This window comes from Hyla sarda, chromosome 5 (genome assembly GCF_029499605.1).
Source record: "Hyla sarda isolate aHylSar1 chromosome 5, aHylSar1.hap1, whole genome shotgun sequence".
Taxonomy (NCBI): domain Eukaryota; kingdom Metazoa; phylum Chordata; class Amphibia; order Anura; family Hylidae; genus Hyla; species Hyla sarda.
In genome coordinates, this window is record NC_079193.1 from 177,396,852 (window position 1) to 177,414,956 (window position 18,105).

Consider the following 18,105-nt stretch of genomic DNA (forward strand, 5'->3'; position numbering starts at 1 on the left):
GCAGCGCTGCCGCGGGGATCCGATCATCCAGCATGGCGGCCGGAGGTCCCCTCACCTGGCTCCGGCCGTCTCCCGAGTTCTTCTTCTCTGGTCCGAGATCGAGCAGACCAGAGCAGAAGATCACCGATAATACTGAGCAGTGCTGTGTCCTATACATAGCACTGCACAGTATTAGCAATCAACTGATTGCAATGAATAGTCCCCTATGGGGACATAAAAAGTGTAAAAAAATAAATAAAAGTGAAAAATCCCCTCCCCCAATAAAAAGTAAAACGTCCGTTTTTCCCCATTTTACCCCCCAAAAAGCGTAAAAAAAATTAATACACATATTTGGTATCGCCACGTGCGTAAAAGTATGAACTATTAAAATATATAGTTAATTATCCCGTACGGTGAACGGCGTAAACGTAAAAAAAATCCAAAATTGCTGCTTTTTTTGTCACATTTTATAAAAAAAAAATGAATAAAAAATTCATAAAAAGTTAAATCTAAGCAAAAGTGGTACTAATAAAAACTACAGATCATGGCGCAAAAAATGAGCCCTCATATCGCCCCATATACGGAAAAATTAGAAAGTTATAGGTGGTCAAAATTGAGCAATTTCAAACATACTAATTTTGTTAAAATGGTTTGCGATTTTTTTTTTATATATTTTTTTTTTATAAATGGGCGTGGTCCTTAAAGGGTAGCTCCCACCATCCTATTTTTTTTTGCTAGCCCGTTCTCCCCCCCCCCCCCCCCGCCCCGCTACGGCACTAGCCCGTTAACTCCTTCCCCCCCCCCCCCCCCCCCCGCTACGGCACTAGCCCGTTCCCTCCTCCCCCCCCAGGCAGGGAGCGAGTGCAGCCTAACTGAAAAAGGACTGATTGCCACTCCAAAATCAGTCCTTTTTCAGTGTCCGGTTTTTAAAGGGTAGCTCCCACCATCCTATTTTTTTTTTTTTGCTAGCCCGTTTCCCCGACCACCCCCCCCCCCCCCCCTGCTACGGCACTAGCCCGTTCACTCCTCCCCCGCCAACTTTTTTAGAATGTTAGAGGGTTTATAAGTTTAGTAGCAATTTTCCAGATTTTCAAGAAAATTGCAAAATCAGATTTTTCAGGGGCCAGTTCAGTTCTGAAGTGGAATTGAGGGGCCTGAATGTTAGATACCCCCATAAATCACTCCATTTTATAACCTGCACCCCTTAAAGTGGTCAGAATGACATTACAGAAGTTTAGTAATCCTTTAGGCGTTTCACAGAAATAAAAGCAAATTGTAGGTGGAATTTTAAAATGTACGTTTTTTTTTTTTTTTGTAGATTTTTCATTTTAATCCCTTAACCCCTTAAGGACGCAGGACGTAAATGTACGTCCTGGTGAGGTGGTACTTAACGCACCAGGACGTACATTTACGTCCTAAGCATAACCGCGGGCATCGGAGCGATGCCCGTGTCATGCGCGGCTGATCCCGGCTGCTAATCGCAGCCAGGGACCCGCCGGCAATGGCCGACGCCCGCGATCTCGCGGGCGTCCGCCATTAACCCCTCAGGTGCCGGGATCAATACAGATCCCGGCATCTGCAGCGGTTCGCGATTTAAATGAACGATCGGATCGCCCGCAGCGCTGCTGCGGGGATCCGATCATTCATAACGCCGCACGGAGGTCCCCTCTCCTTCCTCCGTGCAGCTCCCGGCGTCTCCTGCTCTGGTCTGTGATCGAGCAGACCAGAGCAGGAGATGACCGATAATACTGATCTGTTCTATGTCCTATACATAGAACAGATCAGTATTAGCAATCATGGTATTGCTATGAATAGTCCCCTATGGGGACTATTCAAGTGTAAAAAAAGTAAAGAAAAAGTAAAGAAAAAGTGAAAAATCCCCTCCCCCAATAAAAAAGTAAAACGTCCGTTTTTTCCTATTTTACCCCCAAAAAGCGTAAAAAACATTTTTTATAGACATATTTGGTATCGCCGCGTGCGTAAATGTCCGAACTATTAAAATAAAATGTTAATGATCCCGTACGGTGAACGGCGTGAACGAAAAAAAATAAAAAAAGTCCAAAATTCCTACTTTTTTTAATACATTTTATAAAAAAAAAATTATAAAAAATGTATTACGTTTTTTATATGCAAATGTGGTATCAAAAAAAAGTACAGATCATGGCGCAAAAAATGAGCCCCCATACCGCCACTTATATGGAAAAATAAAAAAGTTAGAGGTCATCAAAATAAAGGGATTATAAACGTACTAATTTGGTTAAAAAGTTTGTGATTTTTTTTTAAGCGCAACAATAATATAAAAGTATATAATAATGGGTATCATTTTAATCGTATTGACCCTCATAATAAAGAACACACGTCACTTTTACCATAAATTGTACGGCGTGAAAACAAAACCTTCCAAAATTAGCAAAATTGCGTTTTTCGTTTTAATTTCCCCACAAAAATAGTGTTTTTTGGTTGCGCCATACATTTTATGATATAATGAGTTATGTCATTACAAAGGACAACTGGTCGCGCAAAAAACAAGCCCTCATACTAGTCTGTGGATGAAAATATAAGAGTTATGATTTTTAGAAGGCGAGGAGGAAAAAATGAAAACGTAAAAATTAAATTGTCTGAGTCCTTAAGGCCAAAATGGGCTGAGTCCTTAAGGGGTTAAGGACCCATGACGTACCGGTATGTCGTGAGTCCGCTCCCGTTCTATAATGCGGGGCCACGTCGTGGCCCTGGGTCATAGTGGGTCGGGCCTGGCCTCTAACAGCGTCCGGAACCCGTGGCTAATAGCGCGCAGCACTGATCGCGGTGCCGTGCGCTATTAACCCTTTAGACACGGAATTCAAAGTTGAACGCCGCGTCTAAAGTGAAAGTAAAACAATGCCGGTTAGCTCAGGGAGCTGTTCGGGATCGCTGCGGCGAACAGCTTACATGACAGCCGGAGGGTCCCTACCTGCCTCCATGCTGTCCGATCGTCGAATGACTGCTCAGTACTGATCAAAATTATAAATTATGGGGACCTTGAGGTGCAAAAATATTTTTGGGAGACAAGTTGACTCTTTCATTGGTACCATTCTGGGGTACATGTGAGACACTGATCACTTTTTATTTTATGTTTTATGAGGTGGTATACATGTAAATGTATATATTTTAATTCATTTATGGCATTAAAAACTATATATAATTTTTTTATTATGTTTGTAAGTCGCCAGATTCTGCGAGCTGTAACCTTTTTTATTTTTTCACTGAAGCAATTGTGTGAGGTCAGTGACAGAATGAGCTCCCTCCCTCTGTTACCTTAATAGACGCTGGGGTCTATAGGGTTAACCCAGGATCGGAGCGCGGGTGGCCTCCTCAGTGAAGCGACGGAGGAGACCCACACCAGTTCCCTGCTATTGGTCCGTCCGTGTGTACTGACGGACCTATAGCAGCGATCGCCGGTCAGTTCAATACGATTAAAACGCTACCCATTTTGACACGCTTTTCTATTGTAGTACTACTTTTTTTTAAAAATGGGACTTTCATATTTGTTGCATTTACGCCGGTCATCATATGGGATAGTTAACATAATATTTTAATAGATCGGACATTTCATCGATTGCACTGCGGGTGGTCTATTGAATCCCCCTTAAGCCCTGCAGATGCTTCAGATGCCATGATCGGCATTGATCACGGCATCTGAGGGGCTAATGGTGGGATCACTGATGTCCGCCATTATTGGTGGCCAGAGCTCACATGCATGTGGCGAGTGCTGCTCCTGCGCCTGTTACGTAGCCGCACCGTAAATGTACAGCGCTGTGCGCGAAGTTACTCGCTGCACCACTGTACATTTATGGGGTTACTTATTGAATACAAAGCATAAAAGTCTCAGCCTTCTTTATATGTGTCCTAAATTTACGACCTGTTCTTGGCTTTGAATTCATTAATTGCAATTGAAAACCTGAACATGTGAACACAACCTTAAGCCATAACATTAAACCCACCTGCCTAATTTCCCTGAAATCCTGGTCAGTTGGCTGTGCTGGGAACTTCAACCGGACCCATTCTCTTGGGTTGTGCTGGCATTCCCTGCACAGTTGGGTGTCTGCAGCATAGACATAGCTAGGCATAGAACAAACAGTGATGGGGATGCAGTGCTACACCACAGCTGTGCTCCAGTCATTTGTGGTGATCCCAGAAGTTGGCCACAACTAACTCTAAAATGATGGCATATTAGTGATACAGTGATTTGATCATTTGCCCATTGACTGAAATGGCTGCCCTGGACACAGATCACATGTGTCACAGACATGGTGCCATCCCTGATCACTTCCTTGCATTGCTGCCGCACCTGTATATGATGGGGTGGGTTTCTGAGACACACAGATATGGAGGTAATCATAGTGGTTATTTAAGCAAGGAGACTTGACCATTACAGCACTCCTAAGAAAGTGGTACTCATGGGACATGTGGGGTGTCTGTGAGAGACTGGTTTTCATACTTCACCCTGGTTCTTACCAATGTCATAAAGTTTAGTGCGAGTACATAGTAAACTGCGCAGTTTACTACGGATCTAGCGGCCACTCTCCCACTGCTCCCTAGTTGGCATGGCAGCGCACACACTCTGGGCCCGGCTTAAAGGGGTACTCCACTGGAAAACATTAGTTTTTTTTTTTAAATCAACTGGTGGCAGAAAGTTAAACAGATTTGTAAATTACTTCTATTTAAAAAATATTCATTCTTCCAGTACTGATCAGCTGCTGTTATGATCTACAGAAAGTTCTTTTCTTTTTGAATTTCCTTTCTGCCTTACCACAGTGCTCTCTGCTGACACCTCTGTCCATTTTAGGAACTGTCCAGAATGTGAGCAAATCCCCATAGAAAACCTATCCTGCTCTGGACAGTTCCTGACATGGACAGAGGTGTCAGCAGAGAGCACTGTGGTCAGGCAGAACGGAAATTCAAAAAGAAAAGAACTTCCTGTAGAACATAACAGCAGCTGATAAGTACTGGAAGAATTAAAATTTTTTAATAGAAGTAATTTGCAAATCTAAAAAATAGGAGACTCAGTCCTCAACTATATCACTCAAAAAAGTGTATGATGGATGGATGGTTCAGATGAAAAACATTAACTTTCCAGACCAATTAAGGTTATCATATTTAATGTAAGAAATAGCAAAACAATCCTAAAATCACAGCCGTAGGGCCCTACAGCTATGTGAGATTAAAATTATTTATAATAACAAAATTAATTTCTATCACAAATGGTAGATATGCCCTGGGGAGTAAGAATATTGCTCACATCTAGTGGATCAAATAGATTATTGATATGTAATGTTATATGATATATTCCTGCAGAGAAGATATAATGGCAATAAAGTGCAACAGCAATATAGGATTGATATATCCCTACAAGGAATTATATCCCTGCAAAAAAAGTAGCAACAATTGAATACAGCAACAGTGTCCCTGCGAAAAAAGATGTAGCAACAGTATGTCAATATAGCAACAGTAGCGTGCCGGCTTTGGATGAAGAAAGACTATAGATGATCCTGTAAATGGATAGCAAATAATAAACCAGTCCTATGTAGCAGAATTATATAGTAGAATAAATCCTGCAAAGGAAACTCAATACTGAGCGCTTGAGAGTTCTGCGCAGAGTGAGAATCACACACCCCACATAGAGGCTATGAGCCCGGCTGGTATTACCAGCTGTGCCAAAGTTAGAAGAACAACACAGGCACCGAAGTGCCACTCACCCACTCCGCGTTGGTCCCGATGTCTGGGCTGTCCTGCTCTAGCTAAGAACGGTGGCAGCATCGGCAAGTGCAGCCGCCACGAGCTCTTGGCGTGTGACGTAGCGGGTGGATGGTCACGTGTTGGGCAGTCAGCTGGTCGGATGAAAGTGGGCCGACTCCGTGATTTTGTGGAATTGGTAAAGCCTCTGTAACTCAAGTGGGTGATGAATTATCCTACGCAGAGAAGATAACTTTAGTCCGGCAGCTGCTAGTATATCCAATGGTGGATCCGGTAATCAGGTGTTTCCAAGGGTCCGGCAGAACTAGTAGTCCTTCATCTCAGGCAGCACAGCATAAAGGCAAAAAAGTCCCCATGTGGAGGGGGTAAATAGTCTCTCCAAGGCTTAAGAGGATTTGAACCGGGATGGTTGGTCCAAAAAAATCAAAAATTAAATAAAATACAATTGCAATTGTATAAACATCAAACGCGTTTCAGGGTGTAACTGGAGCATAGGCCGCTCCAACCCCTTCCTCAGTGGTAGAAATGTAGTGGATGAGTAGATATCTTGCTACTTTTATATGGTCTAGAAGTGTCACAGCTGTAATTAAATCCTGTTTGTTACAAGATGTGGGATGGATTTAGGTTGTATGTAAACACTGGAAATTTAACCAATGCATAATATTGGGAGCAAAAAAATCAAGACATGAGAGAGAAAAAGGCAAAGATCCAAAGAAACTCATAGAAATATGAATAAACAGGTAAGACCAATAAGTGAATAAAATAAAATTGTATGTATATATATATATATATATATATATATATATATATATATATATTTTAGATTACTTTTACAGTGACCCCCCGACTTATGATGGCCCCGACATATGATCATTTCAACATATGATGGCCTCTCAGAGCCCATCGTATGTTGAAGGCAGCATCGACATATGATGCTGCTGTGTGTCGGGGCCATCATACAAACAGCTATCTGACAGCGCTGACAACTTCAGCAACTGACAGTTGTTTAATGTGCCCCGTGTGTCCCGTTCTGCCTCCTGTTACTCACATGCTGTCCTGCTAACTCATACAGGCTTCCACTGTGAGCTCCGTGTAAGCCCCGCCCCCCCAGTGCAGCCATAGCCAATAGCCTGCAGCATCTTGCTGCAGGCATCCAATGAGCTGCTGACTGCCCTCCCCTTCCTTTCCTATAGAGCTGTAGTCGGCAGGATCGTAATGGAGGACATTCTGTCCCCCCTGAAGGTATTTAAAGAACTGTACAGTACTGTATGCGATGTCACACATCACATACAATACATATACACACTATACACCCCATACATCAATGTTTCCCTATCAGTGTGCCTCCAGCTGTTGCAAAACTATAACTCCCAGCATGCCCAGACAATCAATGGCTGTACATGCATGCTGGGAGTTGTAGTTGTGCAACAGCTGGAGGCACCCTGGTTTGTACACTCCCCATACACTCCACATACAATGGTCATCCCAGAACCAATTGGCAGTTTCCCATAGAGATATGTATTCAACATACGATGGTTCCGAGGCCCCAGAACCAATTACCATTTTTACATAGACATAAGTACTCGACATATGATGGTTTCAACATATGATGGTTCTCCTGGAACCAATTAATATCATATGTTGAGGGACCACTGTATATCCATTCTACTTTCATATCCATCATCACATTATTTTCATTTAATTTAATTTTACTTTTTTTCCCATATATATTTACATACAATTTTATTTTATTCACTTATTGGTCTTACCTGTTTATTCATATTTCTATGAGTTTCTTTGGATCTTTGCCTTTTTCTCTCTCATGTCTTGATTTTTTTGCTCCCAATATTATGCATTGGTTAAATTTGCAGAGTTTACATATAACCTAAATCCATCCCACATCTTGTAACAAACAGGATTTAATTACAGCTGTGACACTTCTAGACCATATAAAAGTAGCAAGATATCTACTCATCCACTACATTTCTACCACTGAGGAAGGGGTTGGAGCGGCCTATGCTCCAGTTACACCCTGAAACGCGTTTGATGTTTATACAATTGCAATTGTATTTTATTTAATTTTTGATTTTTTTGGACCAACCATCCCGGTTCAAATCCTCTTAAGCCTTGGAGAGACTATTTACCCCCTCCACATGGGGACTTTTTTGCCTTTATGCTGTGCTGCCTGAGATGAAGGACTACTAGTTCTGCCGGACCCTTGGAAACACCTGATTACCGGATCCACCATTGGATATACTAGCAGCTGCCGGACTAAAGTTATCTTCTCTGCGTAGGATAATTCATCACCCACTTGAGTTACAGAGGCTTTACCAATTCCACAAAATCACGGAGTCGGCCCACTTTCATCCGACCAGCTGACTGCCCAACACGTGACCATCCACCCGCTACGTCACACGCCAAGAGCTCGTGGCGGCTGCACTTGCCGGTGCTGCCACCGTTCTTAGCTAGAGCAGGACAGCCCAGACATCGGGACCAACGCGGAGTGGGTGAGTGGCACTTCGGTGCCTGTGTTGTTCTTCTAACTTTGGCACAGCTGGTAATACCAGCCGGGCTCATAGCCTCTATGTGGGGTGTGTGATTCTCACTCTGCGCAGAACTCTCAAGCGCTCAGTATTGAGTTTCCTTTGCAGGATTTATTCTACTATATAATTCTGCTACATAGGACTGGTTTATTATTTGCTATCCATTTACAGGATCATCTATAGTCTTTCTTCATCCAAAGCCGGCACGCTACTGTTGCTATATTGACATACTGTTGCTACATCTTTTTTCGCAGGGACACTGTTGCTACTTTTTTTGCAGGGATATAATTCCTTGTAGGGATATATCAATCCTATATTGCTGTTGCACTTTATTGCCATTATATCTTCTCTGCAGGAATATATCATATAACATTACATATCAATAATCTATTTGATCCACTAGATGTGAGCAATATTCTTACTCCCCAGGGCATATCTACCATTTGTGATAGAAATTAATGTTGTTGTTATTATTATAAATAATTTTAATCTCACATAGCTGTAGGGCCCTACGGCTGTGATTTTAGGATTGTTTTGCTATTTCTTACATTAAATATTATAACCTTAATTGGTCTGGAAAGTTAATGTTTTTCATCTGAACCATCCATCCATCATACACTTTTTTTGAGTGATATAGTTGAGGACTGAGTCTCCTATTTTTTATATTTTCTTTCTTAAAGGAGATGTCCGGTGCTCACTTTTCTTATTTTATCCGTTCTGGGCTGAAAAATAAAAGAAAACAAATTTTCTCTTACCTGCCTAGGCTCCCCCGGTGCTTCGGTACAGGTGTTCGGTCCCCGGGCTGTATTCTTCTTACTTCCTGTTAGCCCGGCATGTCACACGGAGCTTCAACCTATCACCGGCCGCAGCGATGTCCCGCCTCGGCCAGTGATAGGCTGAAGCTCCGTGTGACGTACCGGGCTAAAAGGAAGTAAGAAGAATATAGCCCGGGGACCGAACGCCTGTACCGGAGCACCGGGGGAGCGTAGGCAGGCAAGAGAAAGCTTATTTTCTTTTTTTGCAGCCCGGAACGGATACAATAAGAAAAGTGAGCACCGGACATGTCCTTTAATTCTCATTTGGGTGTGAGAGTTTTTCAGTTAACCCCGCATATATTTTGTGAGCTTCACATACCCTATTGTTTCTTAATTTACAAATCTGTTTAACTTTCTGGCACTAGTTGAATAAAAAAAAAAAAAAAATATTCCAGTGGAGTACTCCTTTAACCTCTACAGGACCCATGACGTAACGATACGTCCCGACACCCTGGGTCTTAAGGACCAGGGACGTACATTTACGTCATGGGCAGTTCTAGTCCGCGCCGGGCGGGGATCGGAGCGGGATGCCTGCTGAAATCATTCAGCAGGCATCCTGTGCAAATGCCCAGGGGGGTCATCAGACCCCCCCCATGTCGGCGATCACGGCAAATCGCAAGTGAATTCACACTTGCGATTTGCGCGATTCCGGGTCATTACGGGTCTATAGTGACCCGGAATGTGAGGGGGATCGCGGGTGTCTAAGACACCCACGATCCCCCTGAAGGCATAGGAGTGAGGTGGCACAGGTGCCACCCCTCCTATCCCTGCTATTGGTGGTCTAGACGCGACCACCAATAGCAGATCCGGGGCAGGGGGGTTTACTTTCATTTTCCCCGTCCTGCCCACCCACAATAGGCGGGGCAGGACGGGGAAACGACGGGGACCGGCGCCGAAGATCCACTTACCGATCCGGGCGACGGAGGCTGCGGGCGACGATGACGTGCGGCTGGATCCGACGGAAGCCGGTGAGTTGCCTAGCAACATCTGAAGGGTACAGTTTGAGACCATTATACAGTGGTCTCTAACTGTAGCCCTCCAGATCTTGCAAAACTACAACTCCTAGCATGCTCAAACAACTGTTTGCTGTCAGTACATGCTGGGAATTGTAGTTTTGCAACAGCTGGAGGACCACAGTTTGGAGATCACTTTGCAGTGTTCTCTAAAACTGTAGCCCTCTAGATGTTGCAAAACTGCAATCAGCTGTCTCGGCATGCTGGGAGTTGTAGTTGCGTACCTCCAGCTATTGCATAACTACATCTCCCAGCATGCCATTCAGTGATCTGTACATGCTGGGAGTTGTAGTTTTGCAACAGCTGGAGGCACACTGGTTAACAGAACCTAACTGAAGGTTTTCCAACCAGTGTGCCTCCAGCTGTTGCAAAAGTACAACTCCCAGCATGCACGGTCTGTCAGTACATGCTGGGAGTTGTAGTTTTGAAACAGCTGGAGGTTTGCCCCCCCCCATCTGAACGTACAGGGTACATTCACACGGGCAGGCTTACAGTAAGTTTCCTGCTTCAAGTTTGGGCTGCGGCAAATTTTTCGCCGCAGCTCAAACTTCTAGCAAGAAACTCACCGTAACCCACCAGTGTGAATGTACCCTAAACACTACACTACACTACCACATAATAAAGAGTAAAACACTACATATACACCCCCTTACACTGTCCCCCCCAATAAAAATTAAAAACTTATTGTATGGCAGTGTTTCCAAAACGGAGCCTCCAGCTGTTGCAAAACAACAACTCCCAGAATTTCCGGACAGCCACTGACTGTCCAGGCATGCTGGGAATTTAGCAACAGCTGGAGGCACCCTGTTTGGGAATCACTGGCATAGAATACCCCTATGTCCACTCCTATGCAATCCCTAATTTAGTCCTCAAATGCGCATGGCGCGCTCTCACTTCGGAGCTCTGTCGTATTTCAAGGAAACAGTTTAGGGCCACATATGGGGTATCTCCGTACTCGGGAGAAATTGCACTACAAATTTTGGGGGGCTTTTTCTCCTTTTACCCCTTATGAAAAGGAAAAGTTGGGGCTACACCAGCCTGTTAGTGTAAAAAAAAAAAAAAAAAAAAAATTTACACTAACATGCCGGTGTTGCCCTTTACTTTTTATTTTCACAAGCGTTAAAAGGAAAAAAAAGACCCCCAAAATTTGTAACGCAATTTCTCCTGAGTACAGAGATACCCCATATGTGGGTGTAAAATGCTCTGCGGGCGCACAACAAGGCTCAGGAGTGAGAGCGCACCATGTACATTTTGAGGTCTAAATCGGTGATTTGCACAGGGGTGGCTGATTTTACAGCGGTTCTGACATAAACCCCAAAAAGAAAATACCCACATGTGATCCCATTTTGGAAACTACACCCCTCACAGAATGTAATAAGGGGTACAGTGAGCATTTACGCCCCACAGGTGTCTGACATATTTTTGGAACAGTGGTCCGTGAAAATGAAAAATTTTATTTTTCATTTGCGCAGCCCACTGATCCAAAGATCTGTCAAACGCCAGTGGGGTGTAAATACTCACTGCACCCTTTATTAAATTCTGTGAGGGGTGTAGTTTCCAAAATAGGGTCACATGTGGGGGGTTCCACTGTTCTGGCACCACGGGGGGCTTTGTAAACGCACATGGCCCCTGACTTCCATTCCAAACAATTTTTTTCCCAAAAGCTCAATGGCGCTCCTTCTCTTCTGAGCATTGTAGTGCGCCAGCAGAGCACTTGACGTCCACACATGGGGTATTTCCATACTCAGAAGAGATGGGGTTACAAATTTTGGGGGGTCTTTTCTGCTATTAACCCTTGCAAAAATGTGAAATTTGGGGGGAAACACATTTTAGTGAAAAAATAATAATTTTTTTTTTTTTTACATATGCAAAAGTCGTGAAACACCTGTGGGCTATTAAGGCTCACTTAATTCCTTGTTACGTTCCTTAAGGGGTCTAAATGCAACATGCCCCCCAAAAACCATTTCAGAAAAACGTACTCTCCAAAATCCCCTTGTCGCTTCTGAGCCCTCTACTGCGCCCGCCGAACACTTTACATAGACATATGAGGTATGTGCTTACCCGAGAGAAATTGGGCTACAAATAGAAGTATACATTTTCTCCTTTTACCCCTTGTAAATTCAAAAATTGGGTCTACAAGAACATGCGAGTGTAAAAAATGAAGATTGAGAATCTTCTCCTTCACTTTGCTGCTATTCCTGTGAAACACCTAAAGGGTTAAAACACTTACTGAATGTCATTTTGAATACTTTGGGGGGTGCAGTTTTTATAATGGGGTCATTTGTGGGGTATTTCTAATATGAAGACCCTTCAAATCCACTTCAAACCTGAACTGGTCCCTGAAAAATAGTGCGTTTGAAAATTTTGTGAAAAATTGGAAAATTGCTGCTGAACTTTGAAGCCCTCTGGTGTCTTCCAAAAGTAAAAACACGTCAATTTTATGATGCAAACATAAAGTAGACATATTGTATATGTGAATCAAAATTTTTTTTATTTGGAATATCCATTTTCCTTACAAGCAGAGAGCTTCAAAGTTAGAAAAATGCTAATTTTTCAAATTTTTCATAAAATTTTGGGATTTTTCACCAAGAAAGGATGCAAGTTACCATAATATTTTACCACTATGTTAAAGTAGAATATGTCACGAAAAAACAATCTCGGAATCAGAATGATAACTAAAAGCATTCCAGAGTTATTAATGTTTAAAGTGACAGTGGTCAGATGTGCAAAAAAACGCTCTGGTCCTGAGGTGTAAAACGGCCTGGTCCTTAAGGGGTTAAGGAGTAGCGTAGTTAGCGTAATCTTAGGCAGCAGTAGTGATACAGTGGAGGGAGGGAATTTAGCAGTGAACTGTAAATCAGCTGGATCATACTGACAGCGGAGGTAGACTCTTGGTAACCAGTGGAATGTAATAAACAGTTTACCATCTCCATCCGCTGTCAGTATGATCCATCTGCCTCTTTTTTACATATGATCCACTGATTACTGCATGTCTTCCTCCGTTGTCAGTATGTTACATCCCATCTACAGTTTACTGCGGGTCTCCCACCGCTGCCTAACTCTACCGCTGATTAGATACAATCTTACCAAGATTATGTGAAAAGTATAGCACTGAATTCTGTTTTTTTTTTTTATTTTTTATTTAAATTTTTTTTGGAAAGTCAGTATTAAAAGATTGTATTCCAGAGAGAGTGATGTAAGAATGGCACTCACCCATCCGGCTGCAGGAACAGTGATATTGTGCAAGAGCAGGCAGACAATACAGCATCAGGGGAGAGGGACGTCGACAGAGCTGGTGATAGCTATTTCACACGTATGGCGTGCTTCTTCAGACCACAGAGTGGTCTGAAGAAGCACGTGATACGTGTGAAATAGCTATCCCCACCTCTGTCGGCGTCCCTCTCCCCCCGATGCTGTATTGTTTGCCTGCTCTTGCACAATATCACTGTTCCTGCAGCCGGATGGGTGAGTGCCATTCTTACATTTCTCTCTCTGGAATACGTTTTGTGGATCTGCCTTCTATGAATTGAGCATCACTCACTTACAGGAACTTCCATTTGACATCCATTTTCCACTCAACTGTATTCCTGCCACAGCAGCTCTGCTGTGCCGAATGCTCCCTCTATCTCCTTGCTGAATTTAAAAGATTGTAATAGATTGTCTAAAGTTCAGTCTCTTCAAGTTTAATTCATTACGATCACACATGTATTTTTCTGTGTATTGGCTGCTGCTTATTTCCCTACCCCTTGAAGTCAGTGGGTAGCATAATACACAGCTGATTTGCTAGGCATTGACTTCAATGGGTAAGAAATATGCAGCAGCAAGATACGGCACGTGTGACCCTACCCTTGAGGTCAAACCACTTTGAGTTCCATAACAAGCTCCTTTAAAGGATACAATGCCTTTTTACAGGCCCAGCAGTGAGAGAGAATTTGTAACTGCATGTATACTTTTATTGCAACGGGCAGTAATATTACTTGGCAATGCTTTTTGTTTGTTGCAGAGAAGAAAAAAGATGATAAAGGAATCTGTCCATTTTGTTTCCAAATCCGTTTGCCTGATAATCATAAAGTCCGTCTCAAGCCCAAAATGAAGCTAACACCTCAGATTGAAAATCTGCTAAAGAAGGAGGCCAAATGCCACAGACTTAATTTGAAGCAAACAAACCTACTCAGGAAATATAAACTTTCTAGGAGTTATCTGGTAAGAACCCATTGTATATTTTGTTGATGATCAACACCACTATTGGGAAGTGTAAGGGGAGTATGCTGCAACATTTACACAATCCCCCCTCTCCACCCTGCTTTAAGCAATTGTAGTATAATCACAAATACTTTGTGGATCAGTGCCCCCTCCTTACCCCCCCCCCCCCCCCCCCATCCCACAATCTACATCATCTCTGTGATCACTTCCATAACCCCTTCATTCCATTATCCCCTTCATATCCCTGTGATTACCACCTTATGTCTCTAGTGCTCCATATAGATATGTGGTTTCCAAAAAAACTGTTATTTCTCAGGGGTGTCGGCCATACTGCCGAAGGGGTGTCAACCGCACATTCCAGCAAAATCCATGCTTAAGGAGTCCTTCCGTTCTGAGCCCAAACTTTCCATACCTGGAAGAAATTGCATTACTTTTCATGGCCCACTGTTAAAATTTGTCCGCCACTTAAATTTATCCGCGCAAAGAAAGAACATGTTCATGCATGTCGGCACAGGGCAGAGCAATCCTACTACCAAATTATTTCCGCTGCGGCCGCCATATAGAATTTAATGTTCAAAGTAAGATCAGCGCTTAACTGATGCAGCCTGGCTTGCCCAGGCTGCATCACTGGAGAGCCGACCAGGCAGGTGAGGGGACTCTCCACTGCCGTGTTAGCTCATTGGACTCCTGCGACCATGTTGTTGGGGTCCAATGAGCCCCTTGAGCTAGCCAGGATGGCTCATTTATTCCTTTAGATGCTGTGATTGTCATTGATCACTGCATCTAAAGGTTTAATGACAAGAAGCGACCAGATCGCAGATGCCCTTGAAAAGCGGTAGGTGTCTAGCTCCTGCACTATCTTCAAAGTCACTTAAAGGGGTTCTCCACCATAAGGTGATTTTAGTACGTACCTGGCAGACAGTAATGGACATGCTTAGGAAGGATCTGCGCTTGTCTTGGGGCTAAATGGCTATGTTGTGAGATTACCATAACACTGTGGCTAGCTTTTTTTGAACTTGTATTTCCTGTTTGACTTTTCTTCTTTTGACTACAAAATTGACTACAAAATTCCATTTTCCTCCCTCCCACACATCAGCCACCCCACCCATTGAAACAAAAATGAGCTGCATCCATTCAAAGACCTGTGGTTTTCAATCAGGGTGCCTACGGCTGTTGCATTAGTTACTGGGAAAAATCTGAGACAACAGTCATTTTGTATGCTAGTAAAAATAAATATTGGGGTGAAAATCACAGAAGAATTGTGAGAAAACCGTTACTCAGGTACAGACACTATATTATGAACTACACTAACTTTACAGCCCCTGTAGCAAAGTCAAATAAAAAATCCTGGAATACCCCTTTAAAGGGGAACTCCGGTGAAAAAAACAAGTAGAAAACAAATGTTTTCAAATCAACTGGTGCCTGAAAGTTAAACAGATTTGTAAATTACTTCTAATAAAAATGATTATCCTTACAGTACTTATTAGCTGCTGGTAAAAAAAATAAAAATAAAAAAAAGAGAAATTTGTGATTTTTTTTTTTCTGTCTGACAACAGTGCTCTCTGCTGACACCCCTGTCCGTGTCAGGAACTGTCCAGATTAGAATCAAACCTCTCCTGCTCTAGACAGTTCCTGACACGGACAGAGGTGTCAGTAGAGAGCACTGTGGTCAGACAGAAAAGAACTACATACATTTCTCTGTAGTATATCTGTAGTATACAGCAGCTAAGTACTAGAAGGGTTAAGATTTTTTAATAGAAGTGATTTGCAAATCTGTTTAACTTTCTTGCACCAGTTCATTTGAAAACATATTGTTTCCCACTGGAGTTCCCCTTTAACGCTCCATGGCCTATATTCACACTCTGGTGCATTAGGTCCCCGACGTCAAGGGCGTAAAGTTATGTCCTATGCCTTAACAGGTTAACTGTCTACTCTGGGAGTCTACTAATCTACACTCATTGACAAAATAATAATAATGCATCTACATAGAAATATCAGATTGCTGCAAAACCCAGCATTCATTTATGTCTGTCAGATATGTAAATGATTACAGCTGTATCTCATCTGTATCCAGGCTAGGGGCAGCTCAACAGTGTACCAGAGCCTTTTTTCAATTGTACGGTTTTTCACCATTAAACATTTTCTTTTGCTCTAACATTTTAACCACTTACATCCATCAATATTTCATTATTGGAGTCCAACAACTTCTCTTTGGTGCATTATTCTTATTTATATTTTGTCAATGAGTGTATTAAATGCTGCAAACAAAAGGTGTGACTATGTATGCTGGCTTAGTTTGTTGCCAGTAGGACATACTTTTGGCAGATCATGGGTTAATGGTGTACAATGGATACATTCACTGAAAATGCAGAAAGTTTTCCTGACAAATATGGGACTAAAAGAAGACATGAACGGGTCTTGACAGTGTTACATTCCCCTTCTGTGCTGAGACAGTGTTCAGATATTGTTAGTTTCACAGCATGTTCTTCAGAGTTTGTCATGTCTCAGCTGAAAAGCAGAGTGCTCGTGGCTGTTGTCCACCACAGTGAGGTAAGTAGCACCAATTCTCTGGAGATCTCTCTATTGCAGTGTTTTCCAACCAGGGTGCCTCCAGCTGTTGCAAAACTACAAGTCCCAGTATGCCCGGACAGCCTTTGGCTGTCCGGTCATGCTGGGACTTGTAGTTTTGCAACAGCTGGAGGCACCCTGGTTGGGAAAAACTGCTCTAGTGACTGTAGTAAGGGACTACTTTAATTTTGTTTCTTTGTCCTTCTTACTAAAATCTCTAAACTTTTGAACATCTGATTACGATGGTAAAAATATTTTTGTGAAAATTTTCTGGCAAGTTTGCGGAATAGATCTTGCAGGAGCCAAGTAGCCTGTACTATAAATTGCTTAAAGGGGTCCTCCGGTGGAAAATGTATTAATTTTTATTTTATCAACTGGTGCCAGAAAGTTAAACAGATTTGTAAATTACTTCTATAAAAAAAAATCTTAATCCTTCTAGAACTTATTAGCTGCATACTACAGAAGAAATGGTTTTCTTTTTGGAACACAGAACTCTCTGCTGACATCTTGACCACAGTGCTCTCTGCTGACATCTCTGTCCATTTTAAGAACTGTCCAGAGTAGAAGAAAATCCCCATAGCAAACATATGCTGCTCTGGACAGTTCCTAAAATGGACAGAGATGTCGGCAGAGAGCAATGTGCTCGTGATGTCAGCAGGGAACACTATGTTCCAAGAAGAAAAGAAGTACTAGAAGGATTAAGATTTTTTAATATAAGTAATTTACTAATCTGTTTAACTTTCTGACACCAGTCGAGATATAATAAATATATATATATATATATATATATATATATATATATATATATATATATATATATATATATATAATATTATACCGTATATAAAAGTTTTCCACTGGAGTACCCCATTAAATAAATGTTATGTTCATTTTATTTCCCTCTCTGGGAGAAACCTGTTATATATATATATATATGCTATTATATATTATATTTTTACTTTTTGTGTGCACAATAAACCTGTGTTTCATTTTCGCAGGAAAAATGTTTGCTTTCCTTTTTCGCACATAGCCTTGTTTTACGTAACTAGTAAATTGATAGATTATATCACTAGAGCTTTCTTGCTAGATCAATTTTCATCAGTGACTAACAGATAATTGGATTGCCTTCTGTGTGCTCATGTGTAGGGTATGCAGATTTCAAGGGCAAATTTGGCTTGAGGAGAGAGGGCTTTTTCTGCCTGCCAGACAGCTAACCTTTCCAATTTATAATAATGGCTTAATAGTGTTTAC

General features: G+C 42.2%; 1 protein-coding gene across 1 annotated transcript in view; it reads left to right on the top strand.

The window, feature by feature from the left end:
- The window catches only part of C5H18orf21 (chromosome 5 C18orf21 homolog), a 41,656-nt gene that overhangs the window by 12,615 nt on the left and 10,936 nt on the right, over window positions 1-18,105 (top strand). The window contains exon 3 of the mRNA XM_056520810.1: window positions 14,087-14,286. Coding sequence (XP_056376785.1) covers window positions 14,087-14,286 — 200 coding nt within the window. The remainder of the gene's footprint in view (window positions 1-14,086; window positions 14,287-18,105) is intronic.